At 46.4% G+C, this 25,366-nt stretch overlaps 1 protein-coding gene across 1 annotated transcript in view; it reads right to left on the bottom strand.

The window, feature by feature from the left end:
• PIWIL4 (piwi like RNA-mediated gene silencing 4) overlaps positions 1-25,366 on the bottom strand; it is a 313,719-nt gene that overhangs the window by 38,080 nt on the left and 250,273 nt on the right. The window contains exons 15-17 of the mRNA XM_068266824.1: positions 16,543-16,743; positions 16,358-16,461; positions 10,769-10,839 (exon numbers count right to left, since the gene is read on the bottom strand). Coding sequence (XP_068122925.1) covers positions 10,769-10,839; positions 16,358-16,461; positions 16,543-16,743 — 376 coding nt within the window. The remainder of the gene's footprint in view (positions 1-10,768; positions 10,840-16,357; positions 16,462-16,542; positions 16,744-25,366) is intronic.

Below are 25,366 nucleotides of genomic sequence, written 5' to 3'. Positions count from 1 at the left end.
GGGGTAATACACCTCACCTCTATGCAGAAGCTGCTGAAATAAAATCTATGCTGTGTTCACATGTTTACAAAGCAAGCTAGACAAAACAGTGCAGTTTCTGGGAGAGAAAAAAAGCACAAGGGAGGAAATGACATCAGGATTGGATTCAGTCAGATGCAGTAAAGATGGAAAATTCCTGGAACAGTTTTCTCTTTCTTTACTATATAAAATTCACTGAAATTAAAACGTGGACAGTACAATACATACAGGTCCTTCTCAAAAAATTATCATATTGTGATAAAGTTCATTATTTTCTGTAATGTATGTGATGGATTGCGGAGAAACATGCGTCTAGTTTGTCTGGACCTAGTTCTCCATCTGTGTGCACACACAGATGGAGAACTACGCGCGCGCCGCAAGACAGGCTCTTTATGCCAATAGGAGAAGGGTCAGCTGATCGAGGCGGTCAGCTGATCCCAGCTCAGCAGGTTACATAGTTACATAGTTATTCTGGTTGAAAAAAGACACACGTCCATCGAGTTCAACCAGTATAAAGTACAACACCAGCCTGCTCCCTCACATATCCCTGTTGATCCAGAGGAAGGCGAAAAAACCCTTACAAGGCATGGTCCAATTAGCCCCTAAAGGGAAAAATTCCTTCCCGACTCCAGATGGCAATCAGATAAAATCCCTGGATCAACATCATTAGGCATTACCTAGTAATTGTAGCCATGGATGTCTTTCAACGCAAGGAAAGCATCTAAGCCCCCTTTAAATGCAGGTATAGAGTTTGCCATAACGACTTCCTGTGGCAATGCATTCCACATCTTAATCACTCTTACTGTAAAGAACCCTTTCCTAAATAAATGGCTAAAACATTTTTCCTCCATGCGCAGATCATGTCCTCTAGTCCTTTGAGAAGGCCTAGGGACAAAAAGCTCATCCGCCAAGGTATTATATTGCCCTCTGATGTATTTATACATGTTAATTAGATCCCCTCTAAGGCGTCTTTTCTCTAGACTAAATAAACCCAGTTTATCTAACCTTTCTCGATAAGTGAGACCTTCCATCCCACGCATCAATTTTGTTGCTCGTCTCTGCACCTGCTCTAAAACTGCAATATCTTTTTTGTAATGTGGTGCCCAGAACTGAATTCCATATTCCAGATGTGGCCTTACTAGAGAGTTAAACAGGGGCAATATTATGCTAGCATCTCGAGTTTTTATTTCCCTTTTAATGCATCCCAAAATTTTGTTAGCTTTAGCTGCAGCTGCTTGGCATTGAGTACGATTATTTAACTTGTTGTCAATGAGTACTCCTAAGTCCTTCTCCAAGTTTGATGTCCCCAACTGTATCCCATTTATTTTGTATGGTGCTAGACCATTAGTACGTCCAAAATGCATGACCTTACATTTGTCAACATTGAATTTCATCTGCCATGTATGTGCCCATATAGCCATCATATCCAGATCCTGTTGCAATATGACACTATCTTCCTGAGAGTTAATGATTCTGCACAATTTTGTATCATCTGCAAAAATAGCAACATTGCTCACTACTGCATTTACTAGGTCATTAATAAATAAATTGAAGAGCACTGGACCCAGAACAGACCCCTGTGGGACCCCACTGCTAACAGTCTCCCATTTTGAGTATGATCCATTGACCACAACTCTTTGTTTTCTGTCCATTAGCCAGTTCCCTATCCATGAACACAGACTCTTCCCCAGTCCTTGCATCCTCAACTTTTGCACCAGACTTTTGTGGGGAACAGTGTCGAAGGCCTTTGCAAAGTCCAAGTATATCACATCTACAGCATTCCCAATATCCATATTAGCATTCACTACCTCATAAAAGCTGAGCATGTTAGTCAAACAGGACCTGTCTTTAGTAAACCCATGTTGATGCTGAGAAATAAGATTATTTTCTACTATGAAGTCATGTATAGTATCTCTTAGTAACCCCTCAAATAGTTTGCATACAACTGATGTTAAACTTACAGGTCTATAATTTCCTGGATCAGATTTTTTGCCCTTCTTAAATAATGGGAAAACGTGGGCTGTACGCCAATCCACTGGGACTCTGCCAGTTGCAAGAGAGTCACAAAAGATAAGATAAAGGGGTTTATCTATAACTGAACTTAATTCCCTTAGGACCCTAGGATGCATGCCATCCGGGCCAGGTGCCTTGTCTATTTTTAATTTATTTAGTCTTGCCTTCACTTCTTCCTGCGTTAAGTATTTAATATTACAGTTAGAAGATTGAGACTCTTCCGCCTCTGTAGTTTGCAACAGTGCTGTTTCTTTTGTGAAGACAGAAGCAAAGAAAGCATTTAATAACTCTGCCTTACCTTGGTCATCCACCATTGAGTTCCCATCCTTATCCTTTAGGAGTCCTATACAGTCAACCTTTCTTTTTTTAGAGTTAATGTACTTGTAAAACTTTTTTGGGTTAGATTTGATATCCTTAGCGATTTGTTTTTCAGCTTCAATCTTTGCCTGCGTAATTTCTTTTTTACAATTTTTATTGCACTCCTTATAATTGCTTAGTGCAGCCTCTGTCCCCTCCTGTTTTAAGACCTTATAGGCATTCTTTTTCCTCTTCATTTTATCTTTAACCTTTCTATTCATCCATAGAGGCCTTTTTTTATTCCTAGACATTTTGTTTCCATATGGGATATACATACTACAGTATTGATTGAGTATAAGTTTAAAAGCTTGCCATTTCCCTTCAGTGTCTTCCCCTTGTAGTACATTATCCCAGTTCACCAAACTTAGTGCCTGCCTAATTTGAGTGAACTTTGCTTTTCTAAAGTTCATAGTTTTAGTGGTCCCGCTGCCCCGTGGCCTATCAGTCACCAGCTCAAACGTTATCATGTTGTGATCACTATTTCCCAAATGTTCTTGAACCTGCACATTTGATACATTATCTGGTCTATTAGAAATGATCAGATCCAGTAACGCATTCCCCCTAGTTGGTTCAGTTACCATTTGAGTCAAGTAATTGTCCTGTAGTGCTGCCAGAAATCTGCTGCTTTTACCAGAATGGGTAGCCTCAATACTCCAGTCAATGTCTGGAAAGTTGAAGTCGCCCATAATTACGACCTCATTTTTACCTGCAGCTTTTTCAATCTGCTGTAGTAATTGCAGTTCTGCAGCTTCATTAATAAGAGGTGGCCTGTAGCATACCCCAATAAGCAATTGGCAACTTTTATTTCCACCATGAATATTTACCCAAACGGACTCTACATCTTCGCAATCTTCCTCCATCTCATCGTTGAGGACAGCTGTAAGAGAATTCTTAACAAAGAGACAAACCCCTCCACCTTTTTTCCCTGTTCTATCCCTCCTAAACACATTGTATCCTTTTAAATTAGCTATCCAGTCATGGCTTTCATCCATCCATGTCTCGGTTATTCCCACAATGTCATAGCCTTTGTCATTCAGAATGAACTCTAGTTCGTCTATTTTATTTGCAAGGCTCCGAGCATTGGTTACCATGCACTTTATATTTTTACCACCACATTTACCAATTTTGTTTACATGAAATTGGCTACTTGAATTTTTACCAACCTCCTTAATCTTTACACTGTCCCCACCCCCCTCTCCACCCTCCATAATGATAGGTTCCCACTGTCTTTTTACCTCATCTTGTCTATGTATTGAGACTTTATCCTCCCGCCTCCCCCCAGATCCTAGTTTAAAATCTCCTCCAACCGTTTAGCCATCTTCTCCCCCAATGCAGCTGCACCCTCCCCATTAAGGTGCAGCCCATCCCTGCTGTAGAACCTGTAGCCGACTGCAAAGTCTGCCCAGTTCTCCAGGAACCCAAACCCTTCCTTCCTACACCAATTTCTCAGCCACTTATTTAACTCCCTAAGCTCCCTCTGTCTCTCAGATGTAGCACGTGGCACTGGCAGTATTTCAGAAAACACCACCTTGGAGGTCCTTGCTTTAAGTTTATCTCCAAGTACCTGAAAATCATTTTTGAGGACCTTCCATCTCCCACTAACTTTGTCATTGGTGCCAATGTGTACCATGACAGCCGGGTCTTCCCCAGCCCCACCCAGTAATCTGTCAATTCTTTCCGCTACATGCCGAACCCGAGCACCCGGGAGGCAACAGACTGTACGGCATTCGCGGTTTCTTCGACAGATTACCCTATCTGTGCGCCTAATAATTGAATCCCCTACCACCAGTACCTGTCTAGCCTTAGCTGCACTCCTATTCCCTTTCTCGTTACAGCAGTCTGCCCCTTGGTTGCTAAGGAGCACATCCTGCTGCAGCCTTGCTACTCCTGAATCATCCTCCCCAATATTACGCAAACAAGCATACTTATTAGTGAGGGACAACTCGGGACTAGCCTCCCTGCCACTTTTTCCCCTACCCCTTCTAACTGTGACCCAACTAGCGGCTGCCTCTGCTTCTTGGTCCGGCTGTACTCCACCCTCCTCATCTTCAACGGTTCCATCCAGTGTCTGGATCGTGAGATCCAAGCTCTTCTCCATGTTGTGTATGCTTCTCAGTGTTGCGAGATGCTTATTTAGCTCTGCGACTTCCGCCTCTATCTGAGCAACACGCACACACCCAGGGCAACAGTAAACACCCTCAATCCGCTGATCAAGGCATGCATACATGTTGCAGGATGTACACTGTACAGCATAGTCCAACATGATGACTTTTGTGTGGGGAAAAATTATTTAAAGTAAACTGTGGTGGTAAAAGATGAAATGGGAGAGTGAGTGTAGCTGGGGAGGAGGAAAGGGAGAGTAAGTGAAGTTGGGGAGTGAGTGAAGAGGGGGGGGGGGGGGGAGGAGGGGGAGGGGGGGAGGAGGGGGAGAAGGAGGGGCGGAGGGGTGGAGGAGTGGAGGTGGAGTGAGTGAAGTTGGGGTGGAGTCCTCAAAATTTAAAGACTACACCACAACGTGCCTAGCACATTCTAACCAATGCAAAAAACCACAATATTGATTGAATTTTTTTTTTTTTTTTTTAATTTTTTTTTGTCCTTACCTACTTCCTCTCACCACTCTCTTTGTGCCTGTGTTAACACCTGTTTTTAACGCCTATGCCACTTGTGTCGCAGCCACTTAGTGAGCAAGCCACAGACTGAGCAAGCTCAGTACTGAGTCCTGAAGCTGACCAAATACCTCCTGTTGCAGCTAGTCCCTCCCCCTAGCCAATTGCCTGCTGCAAAACAAACTAGAGGGAAAAGAAAAAAAAAATTTGTACTTTTAAAAACTGACACTTGCTGTTTAATATCAGATGAACCACACAGACAATCCACCAGATATTGCAGCAGCAAAAAACAATATACAAACAGCAATGTAATATAATTAGTGCTCACAATTCCCAGCAGTGAAGTGAAGCAGCCCACCACCAAGATTAAAGGTTTGGCCTACACTTCCTGTTTAATTTAACACCTGTGTTGCAGCTAGTCCCTCCCCCTAGCCAATTGCCTGCTGCAAAACAAACTAGAGGGAAAAGAAAAAAAAATTTGTACTTTTAAAAACTGACACTTGCTGTTTAATATCAGATGAACCACACAGACAATCCACCAGATATTGCAGCAGCAAAAAACAATATACAAACAGCAATGTAATATAATTAGTGCTCACAATTCCCAGCAGTGAAGTGAAGCAGCCCACCACCAAGATTAAAGGTGATTGGTTGATAGGAGCTGGGCGGCGTTGTGGAGCGCTTTACTATATATATCTCTTGCCGTTCAGTTGCTGGTTGTCTGGCGTTGCGAATACCTAGGTGTTAGCACTCAGACCTTAGTCAGATCCTTCAGTGTGATGGAAGCAGGTGGACCTGGGAATCCACACTTAGCCAGTTCACTGTATTATTATCTGTGTTATCCTTTAGACCAGTTCCAGGGTGTAGAGATCACGGACCTCACACCCCAGACTAGGAATACTGTGTATCATCTGTGTTATTTCTTTGACCAGTTCCTGGGTGTGGGACCACGGACCTCACACTCTAGACTAGGCATTATTGGATATCTGTTTATGAATTGTAGCTCTCCTGACTTCTCTTCTGCTTTCTGATTCGGTACCTTCGCACATCTGATCTACTGTTGCCGACCCTGCCTGTCCCTGGTTACCGAATCAGTCTCCTGTCTCTGTACTTTATCTGTCTGTGTGTTGCCGACCCGGCCTGCCCGACCTTCTGGCTGTCACCCACCCCTTGGGTGCTCAGTCCTCCTGCAGGGGTCCCCTGCTCCTCAGAGGGGGCCTTGCTGCAAAACCAGTCAGGGACTCCCCCTCCTGGAGCCCTTGACTGCAGTAGAGTCTTTCTCTACTTATTGGACCACCTGCTACCCCGGTGGTCCAGTTCCTACTGTTACACCAAACACTTACACGCTTCAGGTGTCTAGAGGCTAGTTATACTTGGATTATTGGCGATTCTGCAGATCCTCAATAATCAGGTTGTAACGATCGGTGAAGCACAGAGAGGATCTGATTACCGGTGATCTGCAGTATCACTGGGAATACAGATATATACCAGATTATAAGTGATCTGCAGTCTCACCGATAATCCGATATACTAGCTAACCTCTGTTCACCTGAGTAGAGTGTAGTGTTTGGTGTAACAGTAACACTTTGAGGACTAGGCCTCAGTGCAGCAAGGAGTACTGCACAGATTCCTTCTGCAGACCTGAGCTCTCCAAGACGGGAGGAGTCAGACTGACAGTAGGAAGGATGTCTGGAAGTGACCCTCAGGAGGAAAGGTCGCTAACAGAGCGAGGAACCGCCTCTAACGGTAAGGTCGGTTCTCAAAGTCGGACAAACCAGGTCGTACACACACGGACAGATAAAGTACAAGATCAGGAGGCAAAGGCGGAGTCTAAGTACAGGCAGGGTTCAGTAACGGGGTATCAGAAATATCGAGGTACAGAATCAGGAGACTGAGGCGGAGTCTAGAAACGAGCCGGGGTTCGGCAACAGGGTATCAGAAATATCAAGGTACAAGATCAGAGTTCAGAAGGGTAGTCAAGGCAGGCAAAAGTCATAACAAATAATCACAATCAAACTAGTACTTTAAGCTATCAACAAAATCTAGCTAAGTGTAGGATTACAGCTCCAGCTGGTCCCGGCACACTTGCGGATCTGACTACGGATCTGGGTGCTTCCACATATGTGATCGCACGCCAGACAAAGAGCAAGTGAACAACCAGCAGTATATATACTCTAGGACCTTTCCAGGACCTCCCTAATTGCTGGTCCAATGAGAGCAGTGGAATTTGTCAGCTGACCCAGCTGGTCAGCCGACACCCTTCTAACTGCTATTTAAACTCTGCCTCTGTGCTCGCGCGCGTGTAAGTCTGAATCTTGGTGGACTATCAGTCCCAGCCACACCAGTACTGTCTTGCAATGTATCCAGTGAACTGAGTGCGGGAGCCGCCTCCGATGCGGATTCCGCCGCTCTGCCTAAGCGGCATGCGGCGTTTTTTCCGCGTTGTGACGCCATGCTGGACGCGGAAAGAGCCGCCTCGCCTTGAGAGACAGCGGCTTTTCCGTGTTTCATCACACAGGTATATCTGTATTCTTGGGGATACTGCAGATCGCCAAGAATCAGATTCTCTCTGGTTGCTGACACCTATCGTTACAATGTACTAATAAACATTAGAGTTTCATATATTTTAGATTCATTACACACAACTGAAGTAGTTCAAGCCTTTTATTGTTTTAATATTGATGATTTTGGCATACAGCTCATGAAAACTCCAAATTCCTATCTAAAAAAATTAGCATATTTCATCCGACCAATAAAAGAAAAGTGTTTTTGAAACAAAAGAAGTCAACCTTCAAATAATTATGTTCAGTTATGCACTTAATGCTTGGTCGGGAATCCTTTTGCAGAAATGCGGCGTGGCATGGAGGCAATCAGCCTGTGGCACTGATCAGGTGTTATGGAGGCCCAGGATGCTTCGATAGCGGCCTTAAGCTCATCCAGAGTGTTTGGTCTTGCGTCTCTCAACTTTCTCTTCACAATATCCCACAGATTCTCTATGGGGTTCAGGTCAGGAGAGTTGACAGGCCAATTGAGCACAGTAATACCATGGTCAGTAAACCATTCACCAGTGGTTTTGGCACTGTGAGCAGGTGCCAGGTCGTGCTTAAAAATGAAATCTTCATCTCCATAAAGCTTTTCAGCAGATGGAAGCATGAAGTGCTCCAAAATCTCCTGATAGCTAGCTGCATTGACCCTGCCCTTGATAAAACACAGTGGACCAACACCAGCAGCTGACATGGCACCCCAGACCATCACTGACTGTGGGTATTTGACACTGGACTTCAGGCATTTTGGCATTTCCCTCTCCCCAGTCTTCCTCCGGACTCTGGCACCATGATTTCTGAATGACATGCAAAAGTTGTTTTCATCTGAAAAAAGTACTTTGGACAACTGAGCAACAGTCCAGTGCGACTTCTCTGTAGCCCAGGTCAGGCGTTTCTGCCGCGGTTTCTGGTTCAAAAGTGGCTTGACCTGTGGAATGCGGCACCTGTAGCCCATTTCCTGCACACGCCTGTACACGGTGGCTCTGGATGTTTCTACTCCAGACTCAGTCCACTGCTTCCGCAGGTCCCCCAAGGTCTGGAATCGGTCCTTCTCCACAATCTTCCTCAGGGTCCAGTCACCTCTTCTCGTTGCGCAGCGTTTTCTGACACACGTTTTCCTTCCCATAGACTTCCCACTGAGGTGCCTTGATACAGCACTCTGGGAACAGCCTATTCATTCAGAAATTTCTTTCTGTGTCTTACCCTCTTGCTTGAGGGTGTCAATGATGGCCCTCTGGACAGCAGTCAGGTCGGCAGTCTTACCCATGATTGCGGTTTTGAGTAACGAACCAGGCTGGGAGTTTTTAAAAACCTCAGGAATCTTTTGCAGGTGTTTAGAGTTAATTAGTTGATTCAGATGATTAGGTTAATAGCTCGTTTAGAGAACCTTTTCATGATATGCAATTTTTTTGAGATAGAAATTTGGGGTTTTCATGAGCTGTATGCCAAAATCATCAATATTAAAACAATAAAAAGCTTGAACTACTTCAGTTGTGTGTAATGAATCTAAAATATATGAAAGTCTAATGTTTATCAGTACATTACAGAAAATAATGAACTTTATCACAATATGCTAATTTTTTTAGAAGGACCTGTATATTATGTAAGTATGACAAGTATTTATCTACATATATATGTTATTTTTTCTCTCTGGGATAGTATGGCTGTCCCTGATGCTTTAACAAGGTTGGCTTTTTTTTATTTTTTCTAATTTCTTGACTTGTGATGAGATACTTTTGAGATAAATACTCATCGCTGACTGAACCAAGACCTATCTGGATAGAAAATCTTCAATAGGCTAACATCTGTTATGAAACAGGGCAATGCTTTTGAGCTAGCTCTCATCCCAATAGCTCACATAAGTGATAGCTGTGATATAGTCCAGCGAGGTCAGCCCATTATACTGCAGTGAAGGAAACGCTGGATAAATACAGACACCAGTCTCCTCAGCAAGGGCTCTCTGTTATCTGGGTATGAGAGCCCTTTAGAATACATTATATTTTCCATGTCTTATCTTATTTTTCAGATAATAGCTGTCACCCTGCGTCCCATGCAGTGCAAATGCCTTTCACCAAATAACTTTGCACACAATAGGCTGCTGTCAATGTACCATTCTTCACCACGTTATTTCATATATACAGAATTGGATGATTATTAGCTGCTGTTGATATATACATTTAGTTAATGATGTGCTGCTATTAATGTGAGCCTTAATGGAGAGGAAAACCGAGTCTGCCATACTTTTCCACTTAAAGTGGACCTGAACTCTTGCACAGGACAGAGGGTAAATATAGAGAAATGCACCCTGTATGTATTTAGAGAGTTTAGCCGGTCTAATTCCCTCTCATCTGTGACTAATCACAAGGGTAATTTGATCCCTCCCCGTGTCAGCTGACTGCCACAGCAGAGCTGCTAATTTGTAAACACAGTATGTTAAAGAGAACCAGCGAAAAACGATTCCCTGTAAAATATACATACCTGGGGCTCCAGCCATGGGAGCGATCAGGCCAGAGGGAGCTGGGGGAAGACCCGGGTATGTATATTTTATAGGGAATCGTTCGGGGGACTAGTGGCGGCAATAGAGACACACAGAAGCATTTCATTGTGCACATGACATGCCTCTGGGTCTGGGTATAAATATTCCGCCTCGCGTTCTCTTTAAGGGGGACAGCAACAGGGGTTTCGTCACGTTTTCCCTTGTCCCAATATGGCTCGCTGTTACCACCGCGCACCTGATAGACCACAACGGCCAGACATCTTGCAGCCTGTCTGATCAACATGCTTGGCCCGAAACTTTGTGCATTGTCGAGCGAGCATGCACTTGGCGGCACTGTTTTTCATCCAATTCAATAATAATTATTGAATCGGATGGCTGATCGGCCGCCAAGTCGATAGATGTATGGGCACCTTAACACCTAGCCGGAAGATTAAGCAAATATAAAAATAGTGCGAAAAATCAAGCCTCGGCAAACGTCCCACTGTATGCAATCGCTAACCTGTGCTGTGTACTAAATACCCCTGCTGATTAGATCTGTACTCAGCTCTGGCTGGAGTAAGTGCAGAGCAATAACTTTATTTTACTTCCTTGAATAAATGCCAGGCGCTGCCAGCCCGAACGCATCGCCCGGATTAATTGTAAACATGTTTTCACTTCCTATTTCTAGGCTGATTAATATACAGAGAGAGCGCTCTGCCCGTCTCCGCTGCTTCAGGGGCTGCCGGATAAATTACCTAGCATGCACACTTTCAGGCAATCGGCAAAATCTGTTGACGTTTTCTGGATGATGCATCGTGAAAACCACCTGCGAGGAAGAAAAAAAATATAAATATATATAAAAAAACATAACAAAAACACAAGTGCCATTGCAGGAGCAGGAAAACTCATTCTCTTAGTGAGCGGTGGGAATGATTGGTAATGCTAAACTGCCTGCAGTCTGGAAAACAGCTACTTGTTAAATCGGATATCCTATTTTCTACTAAATTGTACTTATATAAAATGCAAAGAAAAAAAATAAAGGGTTATCTATTGCTGTAAAACCACTTCTAGCAGACTGCCAAAAACAATCTGCTGATTTTTAAAGGACAATTGAAGTGAAAAAAAAAAGTTCCCCTAGAGCAGGGATGTCAAACTGAAATACAAAGCGGACCAAAATTAAAGATTGGGACAAAGTTGCAAGCCAATCTCAATGTCTAGTGGCCACGTCCCTCAATTATAAGGTTTACTGGTGTCTAAAGGGATCCTCTCCCCACCCAATACAGTTCCCTGGTGTTTACTGGTCCCTTCCCACCCCTAAATAGTTCCTTGGTGTCTAGTTGTCCCCCTTGCACTCCTAAATAGTTCCCTGGTGTCTAGTGACCCCCCCCCCCCCATACAGATCCCAGGTGTCACTGTCTAGTTCTTTCCTCCTCCCTACCACATATCCCCCTCCCTCACCCATATGGCTTCCCTGGTGATCTACGGCTTCACCCCCAATATAGCTTTCCTGGTGGGCCAAACATAATGCAAAGTGGGCAAACCGGGTTTGACATGTATGCTCTACAGCAGGGGATGTCAAACTCAAATACAAAGTGGGCCGAAATTGTACACATGGACCTAGTCGCAGGCCAACCTCAATGTCTACTGCCCACCTTCCTCCCTTATAAAGTTCCCAGGTGTCTAATGGCCCTTCTCCAACCCCTATACAGTTCCCTGGTATCTAGTAGTCCTCCCTCCCCTATACAGTTCCATGGTGTCTAGAGGCCCTCCCCCTCCCCTATATAGTTCCCTAGTGCTTAGTGCTTTCCCCCTACCTTCCCCATATGACTTCCCTGGTGTTCTCGGGCTTCACCTCCATTATAGCTTCCCTGGTGGTCTAGAGTGGGCCAAACATAATGCAAAGTGGGGCAACCACTTGCAGGTCCGAGTTTGACATGTATGCCCTAGATGGTACTTTCCTTGGAAGGGGAAGCAGGGCTGTGGAGTTGGAGTCGAGGAGTCAGAGCAATTTTGGGCACCTGGAGTCAGAGACGGTGGTTTCATAAACTGAGGAGTCGGATGATTTTTGTACCAAATCCACAGCCCTGGTAAATAATTGACTAAGGAGTCGGAGCCATTTAGGGTCCTTTTACACTCTTTTACGCGTTTTTTCCCTGAAATGTAACAAAAACCTATTTTTTTACAATGCCCACACGCTGGCACCTGCAAAAAAAGAGTGCTGCCTCTCTTTTGTGGATGCCAGCATGTGGGGATTGTAACATTTCAGGGAAGAAACGCGTACTAACGCGCACTACCACAAACGCATGCCCAACGTAATGGATGAAGTGTTAAAGGAGGTTTCATAAACGGAGGAGTCGGAGTCTCTGGAACCTTCTCCTCCTCTGCAGCCCCATTCCAGTGCCGGCAGCCACAGAAGAAGAGCTTGTTGCACACTAGCACCATCCTCTACAGGTTTCTTTGGAATATGTCAGGCCGGATCAGGTACGCACTATTGCACAGGTTTGAGCCTGCGCAGTAGCATGGACATGATTGGGATCGACTACTTCCGCCGGAGCCTGACTGTGTAAGTGCGCATGCGCAGGGAGGCACACTTCAGGATGCCCAACGCTGGAACGAGGCTGCAAAGGAAGACACGGGAAGCCTCCCGCCCCTTCCAAGGTGAGTATCAACTACAGTGCATATAAATCCCCAGCTCACCCACCTGGATCATTGTTAGTAAAGCTGAATGGGGATTATGCTATTACACACTTTTAATATTTGCTGCAGCCATTCAAGAGAAATCTCTTTTGGGATACTGAGTCATGTGACCCAGAGAGCTGTGCATAACGTCTGGTGCAGCATGGAGTGGGAGCTGCTTCCCCAGCACAGAGCCATCACCTGACCACAACTACCTCCTTCCCCCTGTGGAGCACAGATATGGGGTAGGCAGGATTAATTACAACTGATGGTTTTGCCTGTCAGATGTTTAATACCTGTATAGTACTTTAAGAGTTTGCAATGATTCTACACTGAAAAGTGCTGCTTAAGGTCTGTACACACGCTAGATTAAAGTTGGCTGAGGCAACCGATACTGACGGCCTCTGCTGATAATCCGGCATGCGTACAACAGCCCCCAACCCCGCAAGTAATCCGCTAGGTGGATCAATTCAGCCGAGGGACGCTTTGTTCTACACGCTCGCTCCACATGACGTCACATCTCCGCCACTCCATCAGCCCTCCCCATTATATCAGAACACGATTTTAGCCTCCAGGCCCAGTCCTTAGAGGGATAGGGTCTCGATACCCGACGAGTAAAATCTAACATGTGAACAGGCCTTTAGCTTCAGGTGCTACAATGTCTCATTGTGGACTTCAGAAAACACTGCACAATCTTCGGCCTACGTGGTGCTCAGTCCCACTCCTTCCTGTTGCCGATGCCAAATATTAATAAACTGGAACCGGGTGGAGTAGGCACTCAGAGAAGAAGTCCTCCCTGCTTTGAATGTTGTTAGGTCATTCTGTAAAGAAGTAGGACCTTCCTAGGGCAAGGGTACCTTCCTAGTGTTGTTCACCATAAACTACAAATTGAGTTGAAAACAGCAGTTTACATAAAATCTCAGGAAACTATTCAATGTAAACAACCATTTTACGGTAAGGAATTCTAAATACAACCAATTCCTGTGTCAGACTTCACCTCAGCTAGAAGAGTGCAACTGTGCGGCTCCGCTTTGTAAAAGACAAAAGGTAGATGGCTTAAAAAAAGGCAGAGGCACAGAAAACACAGCTTTGGCAGAGGACAGCCAGGACATCCATAAACCTCCCAGATGTGCATGTCACTTTTAACCACACTACCATTCGCCCTACCTCTCAAGCCCGCTGTCTGGGTGTCACCCTGGGCTCCGCACTCTCCTTCACTCCTCACATCCAAATCTCACAAAGTCCTGCAACTTCCACCTTCGTAACATCTGTAATATTCGCCTTTTCCTGACCTCTGCCACCACCAAACTCCTCATCCATGCCCTCATAATTTCCCGCCTTGACTACTGCAATGCCCTGCTGTCTGGTCTCCCTATGATCCGAACAGCCCCACTGCAGTCCATCATGAATGCAGCAGCCAGAATTATCCACTCCTCCCATCACTCCACCACGGCGGCTCCCCTCCGTGAATCCCTCCACTGGCTTCCTATCCAGTCCAGAATCAGATTCAAGATACTGTGTCTAACCTACAAATCTGTCCACAAAACCTGTCCAACCTACATTTCTGATCTTACTCAGAGGTACTCACCTAGCCGCTCACTCCGCTCCTCCAATGAACTTCGCTTGACCGTCCCCCGCATCACCCAGTCCCATGCACGCCTCCAAGACTTCTCAAGAGCTGCTCCAACACTATGGGAACTCCCTACCTCCACCCATTAGGGCAGCCCCCTCCTTCAACATCTTCAACAAGGCCCTCAAAACTCACCTTTTCAATCTGGCCTACCACTCCCCACAGCTGAACTCTGGTCCCCTACCTTTCGTGTCCCTACCTCTCCTTCTAGATTGTAAGCCTTTGGGCAGGGTCCTCTTCCTTTTGTGTCCTACCTGATCATGCACCTCCATTACTGTGCACCCATGCTATGCATCTGAGTGAACCTAACTTGCCTAATCTCCATGTTCCATCCAGTGACTGACTAAGCATTCACCTTGTACTCATACTATGGTGTGTGATCTGGTTTTCTTGTATTCCTGTATTGTCATATTGCTGTATGTCACCCCTAAATATTGTCTGTAACCTAAATTAATGTCCAGCGATGCGTAATATGTTGGCGCTTTATAAATACAATAAATAAATAAATAAATAAGTTAACAACTGGAAATATGCCTGAAGAAGGGGACTAGATCCTAGGAAGTTTGCATACTTTAAATCTATCAGTTAGACATTAAAATGTATTACTTTTACAAGACTTTGTTTTTCTACCTACATAGGAGTGACCAAAACACAGTAGAAAAGTAATGCAAGTGTGCAACGTATTACTGATTATAGATTGATTTACTGTACTTCCAGTGACAGCCTCCATAATGAAAAATGCTCCAAAGGTGTCGCTATCCATTAACCAAACTACCAGGGTCTAGCTGGGCTTTCAACTGACCGTACAAGAAACAGCTCTGATCACTCAATCAAATGCCATACCACAGGTGGCAGTATTGGCAAAATGAAGAAGCTGTTATCTTCGGAGTCCCTCCATTTTATGGCAGATAAGATGCATTTTTTTCCCTCCAAAATGGGGCGAAAAAGTCACTGCGTCTTATATGCCAAATACAGGAACTACCTGTATTCTCCCCGTGTCGTCCTCGCTCTCTCACCCCCCCCCCCCCCCCCCGATCAGAGACCTCTCTTTTCTCTTACTGCTCCCATAGTGCCAGCTTCTGCTGATGGTGTGATCAGCAGAAGCCAGAACTAGGGGAGCAGCGAGGGAGAAGAGAGGTCTCTGATCGCCTTTGGATGAGGTGAGCCGTGCTGCCGCTGATTGTAACTACACACAGGGTGCGGAGAATGACATGGAGAGAGCAGGGGACACATGGGGGACAGAAGAGGGCACATGGGGGACGGAAGGAGTACACGAGGGACAGAAGGGGCACATGATAGTTAGGAGAGGAAACATGGGGGGCAGAACTGAGCACATGGGGGACAGAAGGGGACACATGGAGGACAGAAGGGGGCACATGAGGGACAGAAATGGGCATATGAGGGACAGAAGGGGGCACATGAGGGACAGAAGGGGGCACATGGGGGGCAGAAGGGGGCACATGGGGACATGGATCAGAAGGGGGCACATGAGGGGGCACATGGGGACAGAAGGGGACACATGCGGAACAGAAGGGGGCACATGAGGGACAGAAGGGGGCACATGGGAACAGAAGGGGACACATGCGGAACAGAAGGGGGCACATGAGGGACAGAAGGGGGCACATGAGGGACAGAAGGGGGCACATGCGGAACAGAAGGGGCACATGAGGGACAGAAGGGGGCACATGTGGAACAGAAGGGGACACATGCGGAACAGAAGGGGGCACATGAGGGACAGAAGGGGGCACATGCGGAACAGAAGGGGCACATGAGGGACAGAAGGGGGCACATGAGGGTGAAGATGGGGGACAGAAAGTACAAAGGGGACACAATAATTGGGGAGAACAACTACAAGAAGCTCCAGGACCATAGACACACCAGGTTTACTTTATTCCCCCTCCCTCCCCCCCCCACAGTTTTTGCCCTCTAAACCTAGGTGCGTGTTTTAGTTTGGAGTGTCTTATATGCTGAAAAATACGGTAATTGCTTTTCTTGTGAAGAAACTAAGAAGGGCAAGACATGACTGGAGAGATCTTACTTTGTGAGCCTGGCATTGGTGCTGGCCACAAACCCAACGACTGACTGAGATTTATTGATAGAATCTTTGTTGACATCAATCCCGACCACCATAAGGGACTTGAGCTGTGGAAAAATAAACGATCATTAATTTCAAGGCAACATCATTCTGTCAGGTGCTGTAAGGTAGAACGAGCAGGAAGTCACCGGAATCTCCACGGCCCAGAGCTCTCCTCCGGTCTTGCAGATGATCTGCATGGCGATCTTGGTGGCCACGCTCATTAACATCTGCGGTTTGCTGAGTGTACGGCTCTGAACACACTGGCTGGGAATTGGCATCTCCACGGTCAAGAACTTCTTAACGGAGTCATAGTTGTCCTTGGAATTAGATGGCAGGATACAAAACACCTAAAGAGGAAAAGCAATAACCACTTAATTAAAGATAGCAGGCTTTCACTACGGTATCTTAAAGGACAACTGAGGTAAGAGGGATATGGGGGCTGCCATGCTTTTAAGCAATACCAGTTTCCTGACTATCCTGCTGATCCTCTGCCTCTAATACTATTACCCATAGACCCTGAACAAGCATGCAGCAGATCATGAGTTTCTGACATTTTGTTGTCAAATCTGACAAGATTAGCTGCATGCTTGTTTCTGGTGTGATTCAGACACTATTTCAGTCAAATAGACCAGATGGACTGCCAGGCAACTGGTATTGCTTAAAAGGAAATAAATATGACAGCCTCCATATACCTTTAACTTCATTTGTCCTTTAAAGAGAACCCAATCTTTGGGCTGGTGCACACCACTCTGGTTCTGGAGCGTTTTTTAAAATGCTTGCAGGGGAAAACTGCTTGGCTAATGAAAGTGAATGGGCTGGTGCACACCAGAGTGGGTCGTTTTTTCACAAACGCAAACTCGGGGGCTGCAGCATTTCTCGAGATTTCTGAGGCATTTCTGCCTCAATGTAAAGTTTAGGAAATTGGAAAACAGCTCTGAAAAACGCTAGATCAGAGCGGTTTTCCAGGCGTTTTTGTTACAGAAGCTGTTCAGTAACAGCTTTACTGTAACAATATTTGTAATCTGCTACACAAAAACACTCCAAAAAACGCTAGGCATATTTAAAGCACGTCTCTAACATGCCTAGAATCGCTCTGAAATCTGCTTCAAAAACCTCTAGCATTTTGCAGATCTGCTAGAGGTTTTTGGTGTGCACTGGGCCTTTAGCTTCATTTGTCATTGAAAGGGAACCCAAGGCGGACGCCAACAAAAAAGAGAGATGGTTACCTACAAATTGAAGAAAAGCATCTCCTGAGACCACCACTACTGCCCATGACTCTCTGGAAATTTAAAACATCGCTGCTGTTTATGCACGAGTATGTCTGTGATGCACCCGTGTGTGTACAGCCACACCTTCTATGGGGCTAGCAGAAGATCATGCGCAAGCTGCGCGCGGATCTGCTTCTTGGAAGGCGGAGCTCTACCTTCAGTCTCCCAGCGGCAATCGGCGCTCAAAGACTGTTAGACGTCTAATACCTGTGTACAGCGCTGCGATCTGCAGCAGCGTTGTACTAGGGACAGCCGTGTGACAGCCGATCACGCTGATCACGCGAGGGAAGGAGGGAGCAGGGCAAAAATAAAAATAGTGAAATTACAAAAATAATAATATAAATAATTGTCAAAAAAAAAAAAATTAAACAACTGCGGGGCGATCAGACCCCAACAACAGAGAGCTCTGTTAGTGGGGAGAAAAGGGGGGGGGGGGGTCAATTGTGTGCTGAGTTGTGCGGCCCTGCAGCTTGGCCTTAAAGCTGCAGTGGCCGTTTTAGTAAAAAACAGCCTGGTCACTAGGGGTTTTTTAACACCACGGTCCTCAAGTGGTTAAAGGAGTTCTCTGGGGGGGATTTGAAAAAAAAAACAGACACTTACCTGGAGCTTCTATCAGCCCCCTATAGCTATAATGTCCTGCGCCTTCCTCCAACGATCCGCCATACCCCGCCGCTGGCCCCGGTGTAGCATGGCATCCCATCCAACTGCGGCTGCTTAGCCGTGGCCATGCGCCTGCTCACTCCCGTGCGTGTCATCGGAAGCTTACAAGTACAAGAAAACTTCGTAGTGCGCCGTAAGCTTCCGGTGGCACGAGCAGATTTGCGTATTATTCACCCCTCCCCCGGAGAACCGCTTTGAGAATCTAAATCTGAGAGGAAAGATTTTACAATGGGCAAACACTAAGTCATTTATACTGCAAATGAAGATCGTAAAATATAAGAAATTTTAATCATTACATTTGCATTCAGTTAAGTTCCCCTTTAAGAGTTTCTGGAACAAGTTAGAGAAAATTATGGAAAACAGGATTAAAAAGTAAGTTTTCGCTTTGTTCTGCTGACAAAATTAGTTTGAAATGCAAAATAATAAAATAAAATAAAAGTGCTTGTTTTTGTTGTACTGCTTATTAGGACTGTGAGGCTTTACATCAGTAATTTTAAGGAATAAAGCTGCTCCAATGCAAGGCATGTCACAGCCATTATCTTAATTATGCCGAGCGATCCCAGTATCATGAAGCGGAGGCCACATCCATTCATCAGCTCCCCTTCTCTCCGCGCCCGTGTTTGGCACAATAAAAGAAAGTCATTTTAATTTGAACATGTTAAGCCTCTGCCTGCTGTTTGATATCAGCACAATAAAACTTACATAACTGTCAGGCACAGAAGCATTCTAGAATTCTTAACTTGTGTTCAATTTGATGAGCTTTAATGAAGCAGGACTGGAGATATGGAAAATGGGAAAATGAGGTTTAATTGAGATTCACTGAACTGGCTGTTAAGAAGCGATAAGGAATGGTTGATTTGCTGCCTAAAGCTGCAATTTAAAGGGGACGTGAATGCTTACGCATAGCAGTATATCAAACAAATCAGCCCCGGAGTGAATGAACCTTTAAACTGTTGCATTTTAAATTATGCTTCTTGGGGCCTTCATTAGAGGCGCTTGTTCCTGTTCATTGCAGCCAGAAGGCACAATATTTGTTGAAAACCTGTGAAACGTGTTGTCCTCTAAGGGCCTGAGCCCACTAACGCAGCTGTATCCGCTTCTGTCCGCTTTTCAGCATCTGTTACATTGGTGTGTTGCTGAAAAGCGGACACAACTGCATTAGTGGGCTCAGGCCCTAAGGGCCCTTTTCCACTAGCTGCGATTCTATAGGAGAATCGGAGTGCACACGTTTGGCGGATAAGTACAGCACAGCAATTGACATGTACCGTATTTTTCGGACTATTAGACGCTCCGGACTATAAGACACACCTAGGTTTAGAGGACAAAAAACAGGGGAAAACATATATACTAAGCCTAGTACATCTATAACGCAGGGGGCATCTTGTGGATGTTTTCCCCTACAATTATTGTGTACTTCTTTTGTATCCATTTTACTTCTTGTGTCGTCCTGTGTCTCCCATGTGTCAGCCTTTGTGCCCAAGTCACTGTGGCTGCATTGTCTCTTCCTGCTGTTAGGCGCTGCCGACCTACTCGTTGTGCTGCCCGACGGCATTTCCAGACCTCGGAATAGCAAGTGCTGGGGCCCAAAGTGATAGAGTCAGCGGGGAACAGTGACATCGTTGTACAGGAAATGAGCAGTGAATTCACTTCCTGTACAGCTATGTCACCCAGTCCTTGCTTGGCTTCCTCGTTCCAGTGCTGTCACCCCAGTTGCAGGTATTTGGTTGAAGTCTCCTTCTTGCAGTATGCTCCGAAGGATTTGGGAGCATTTGTGTCCCCCGAGTGCTTCCGAAGATGGGCATCTCCATACTGTGTGCGCACTCGCAAATGTGCTGTTCCGGAGCTGCCCGTTTTTGGAAGAACTTAAAGAGAACCAGAGATCCTGTAAAGAAAAGAAGTTATACATACCTGGGGCTTCCTCCAGCCCCATACGCGCTGATCGATCCCACGCCACCGTCCAGCGCTGCCCGCAGCTATGAGAACCGGGACCCCGCTCTGCCGCTAGTCAGAGCCAGGTTAATGTAAAAAAAATCCCCTTTGTTTACATCCGTACAGTGCTGCGGTCCCCGGCAGCGCTGTACGAGATCGGCGATCCCCGGCCTTTGATTGGCCGGGGAGCGCCGTCCTCTCATAGGCTAATGCTCCAGCCTATGAGCCTATAATGCTCCTGTTCCAATTCTGAGCATCGAGGGGAGGAGGGAAGGGGAGAGAGGGAGAACAGCCTGTCGCCAGGCGATTGACCGCGCCAATAGCCTGGTGACATCAGCGACGAGCGACGGTTCGGGGCGCGCGCCCGTGCAACGCCTCATACTCACGGGCGCCCCTCACAGCCATTCTCGGATCCTCCCGGCCCCCCGCCGCCAGCTACTTTCACTTCGCCAACAGGCCTGGCGATGCGTAACCTTCTATGCGTTCCCGAATGCGTAGAAGGAGATGCATAGCCAGGCCTGCGCAGGCGCAGTGAGCCTGGCGGCCGACGATGAAAGTAGCAGCTGGTGGTGGATAGGAGGATCTGGTCATGACTGCGAGGGCACCGGACAGCTGCAGGGGGCTGGTAGAACCCCAGGTGAGTTTAACTGCTTACATTTGCTCTTAAGTAAAATGAGCATTTGTCACTTGTGACAGATCATGCATCAAAATATTTTGGTACCGGATCAACCTGCTTCCATTCTGACCTACTGGAGAGGCGTATTTGCATACAGGTCCCGGGAAGCATTGCTCGCCGTCTCCTTCTTTGTGATTAGTAATCCAGTGAAGTAGAACTCGCCTTATAAATCCACATCTTTCAAATGCTGGCGTCTGATTTAAGTATGCTGGGTGCCTTAAACAAGTCTCTTGTAATTCCAGAGTGTGGAGATAGCGGCTCCCCAGGGCAACCCGTATCAACTGAATACAATCACAATTAGATGGATCATTCAAAGCGGAGTGAGCGCCCTGCTCATCTAATTGCTATAAACAGCGCAGAGAGTGTGTTACATGCTTGTCGGGAATTTTAATAAGGCTTTTTCAGGAGATTAGGCCCGTTACCATTGTGTCAATCAATACTGTGATTAAAACGAAGAATCTCGCTCGAAAAATGCATAAGGAGAGACAGGACACGTGGAATGTTCTAGCACCTCAGAAGAGGCAGGACAGTGACGACCCCAATGACATTCTGATGTCATTACATTGTACGCTTGGTCTGCATAACAATGTGGGTCGTGCATGGAGCTGAGAGATCACGCCATCAGTCGTAAAGAAATATAAGCTGCAGGCCCGGTTTTACCATACAGGAACCTATAGGCACAGATGTCCTGATACCTTAGACTTTGCTCTCCATTAACCTACAACCTCCACTGAACTGCACTACTAGTGTGCTGGCTGGCCCAGCTGTCACCTCTCCCTTACTTCCCTTGTCATAGGCAGCTACAGGTGCCCCTAAGCATTAGGTAGCCAGAAGTACCCTCAATATTAAGTAGCTAGTGGTGCCCCGACTGCTCAGTGGAATGTCGAGAGTAACCCCTAATTTACACTCTTATTAGGACAGGGATATAGTACAGGGAAGGCGGGAGGGAGGCACTCGGGGAGGGGAATGAGACGCATTTTCATCAGCAGGCGTCTGTACAGTGCCTTATGGTAAATATGGCCCTGATAGGCTGCATTCTGAGCATTCCCGAGACTTCCTGACCAATGCTGCTCTATGTGTGGCTGGCGTCGCTGCTAGGCAATGTCTGTGACGTCACTGTGCCTACGTCGTGCCGGAGATTGGGACATATGTATATCCAGGGGCGTAGCAATAGGGGGTGCAGAGGTAGCGACCGCATCGGGGCCCTTGGGCTAGAGGGGCCCCGAAGGGTCCATCCTTCATCACAGTATTAGCTCTCTGTTGGTCCTGTGCTGGTAATAATCACTTTTATAGATGCTTTGAATAGTAGTAATCCTTAAAACACTGTTCCCCATCTCCGTCTTGCAACTCTGACTCTGTGGTTGTCTTTGGCAGGTTTTGGTGCGCCAAATCAATTGTTATGTATAGAGTGCTTGGGGGGGCCCCATGTAAAACTTGCACCGGGGCCCACAGCTCCTTAGCTACGCCACTGTGTATATCCCATATAAATAGAAGAGAATCGCCATGTGCAGTGTGATTGGCTGTCATAAGAGGCTTGGAAATGACTGGATGCCTGGAAGGTGCTGCCTGATGAAGGCAATGGGTGGACAGCTCAGTTAAGCTGCAACTACAATGTGGTGGAAGCCAAACACCTCAATGTGACGCTGGTAGAGATACCATGGAATGAATATGTGTCTGTCATATTTGCCAAGCAGGAATTGTTTCTGAAGCTTGATCCAGCAACCATCGATACTCAGAGAATGTCCATGACCTTGCAGCTTGAATGCTGATGTGATCACCTAGAGTCGGAGTCCTGCAGTTTGCAGAGGGGCTGTGGGGGGTGGCCTTATACCTGAGGAGCGTACACGGGCCCACCAATGTTGTCCTATATTTAAAACAAACCCGTGAGATCCACAGGTGTAAAATTTAGATACCTCAGTACAGGGAAGCCCCTGGTTTTTCCAAAGGCTTCCCCACGTCCTTCTCCTGACCACCAATTTAGTGTTGGGAACTAGCTTGTGGCCTCCCTCCTGTACGTGAATGAGCGCAGCCGCAATGTGCAGGCCTGGAGCCCGTTATATATATTTATATTTAAATCTACTTTTTAAGTTTTTACATTTGTATTGTTTTTGTTCAATGACACATTTATGGAAGCATGACAGAGCTAAAATCTATGAACCAATGATCCTTTTCATCTCTTTCCTGCTCTCAGAAGCCATTTTCTGCTAGGAAGGTGTTTTCTATTTTGTAAATTCTTATCAGTGAGGGTCACACTGTAGCCTGACCCAGTCCTGACTCAGAAAGGAACTGCCACTTACATACCTGATGTTTAACTCTTCCAGGCAGAGAAAGAAAAAAAAGGAACACAGCCTAGTTAATTGTGCGCTAGGCACTGTACTTACACATGTCTATCTCATGTCACATGTCACCTCGGGTATCCTTTAAAGGGACACTTAAGGCAACCTAAAAAAATGAGTTTTACTCACCTGGGGCTTCTACCAGCCCCCTGCAGTATAGAGGGTGCTATTGCAACCAGGTAAGCCACAAATCACTCGTGTTCCCAGGCCTTGTCGGCGCCTGTCGCCAAAAACGGAAGTGGCTGCCGGCGGGGGACAGGAACTTCAGAGCGAGACATGCGTGGGCACCCGACAGCTGCAGGGGGCTGGTAGAAGCCCCAGGTAAGTAAAACTCATTTTTTAGGTTGCCTTAAGTGTCCCTTTAAGGATTTCAAGTGATAATGTAAGATTTTGCATGTAAGTACATTTGGTGAATTCAGCCTTATGTCCTCTGTAAGTATAATTATAAGCCATGCTGGCTGGGTGAGGGAGATTGGCGCTGGGTGGAGCGGCCGTGCTGCAGCTCAGACGTGTTCTCTGTGCATGGAGAGGGCTTTCTTCTCTTAGTTGCTCACATTTGATGTGTGGCTTCTCCTGCTGTGCTGCCTCAGCACATGCATTTATCTCAGTGTGACTTCACAGCCTGCAGCTTTAAGTTATTAAACCACAGACAACAGGGAAGCTGGAAATCAATTAATGTCACTGCTGTCAGAAAGGAGAAGGGGAAGAGGCACAACGCACTAACGGCAATGTGAAGTAAAGACGTACTCAGTGTATTAACGTTTTTCCAGGGCACAGAATACAGAACATCCTGAAATCTGCTATAAGATGGCCAGGGCCTGCTGCTGAGCCAATCACAGCAAGGGACCAACTGGCAAACATCCTGAACGCCGAGGCACACAGGAGAACACCATGTGCCATGCTTTGGAAATGAAGGCGAGAGCTGAGCTGGACAATGTGGGAAGCGCACGGTAGAGATGCTAGCGAACAGCTCGCCAGCGAATCTCTATGGGCACTCTGGCTGCGTACTACTTCCGGGTCGCAAAGTCCCGGAGTAATACGCCTGCCTGTGTCTGCACTCGTCCTTTAGTACGCATGCCCTGGCCCGGCGGTGTGTGTCATTGCCATAAGGGACGCGCGCTACCGGGCCAGGGCATGCGTACTAAAGGAGGCGTTCAGACACAGGCAGGCGTACTACTCTGGGACATTGGGACCCAGAAGTAGTACGCAGCCAGAGTGCCCATAGAGATTCGCTGGCGAGCTGTTCGCTAGCATCTCTACCGTGCGCTTCCAACATACAAGGCCAGCTGTTCGCCTACATCTCCAGCGCCCGGTACATAAAGTACTTAAAAACAGCATAAAAAGGAGAGGTAGGGTTGGTCTTACCTCTCCTGAAGAATTAGGCTAGTACTGCTGAAAAAAAAAGCTTTTATTTCAAGCAATCAAAAGGACAAAGCGTTTTGCGGGAACTTGCCCACTTCTTCAGGTCAATTCTTATCACAGTGCGTAAGGGAGCCCTATGCTGTATTTATCTATTCATTTGGCACTTTTTATTGGCCTGATGAAGCGGGCTCAGACCCGCGAAACACGTTGCCTGTGCTAAATAAAAATCTTTCGTGATATACAAAGGTTTAGTCATTGAGGTAAGCCACCTCATATCCTTTTTTGTTTTAAGCTGTTTTTAGACGCTTTTATTCCAACCAGGGCGCCTCTTTATTCCTGTTGTGCCTAGCCTCAAGTGTTTTGGTTCCACCATAGTTTATTTTAAACTTTAAAGGAATACTGTAGGGGGGTCAGGGGAAAATGAGTTGAACTTACCCGAGGCTTCTAACGGTCCCCCGCAGACATCCTGTGTTGGCGCAGCCACTCCCCAATGCTCCGGCCCCGCCTCCAGTTCACTTCTGTAATTTCAGACTTTAAAGTCTGAAAACCCCTGCGCCTACGTTGCCATGTCCTCAATCCCGTTGATGTCACCAAGAGCGTACTGCGCAGACCATACTGGGCCTGCGTGTTATGCTCAACGCAGGCGCAGTGGTTTTCAGACTTTAAGGTCTGAAATTCCAGAAGTGAACCAGAGGCGGGGCCGGTGCATCGGTGAGTGGCTGCGCGGGCACAGGATGTC

The sequence above is a fragment of the Hyperolius riggenbachi genome, chromosome 2, assembly GCF_040937935.1.
Source record: "Hyperolius riggenbachi isolate aHypRig1 chromosome 2, aHypRig1.pri, whole genome shotgun sequence".
Taxonomy (NCBI): domain Eukaryota; kingdom Metazoa; phylum Chordata; class Amphibia; order Anura; family Hyperoliidae; genus Hyperolius; species Hyperolius riggenbachi.
Note: the sequence above shows the minus strand (reverse complement) of the source record. Positions and strands in the feature narration are given on the sequence as shown.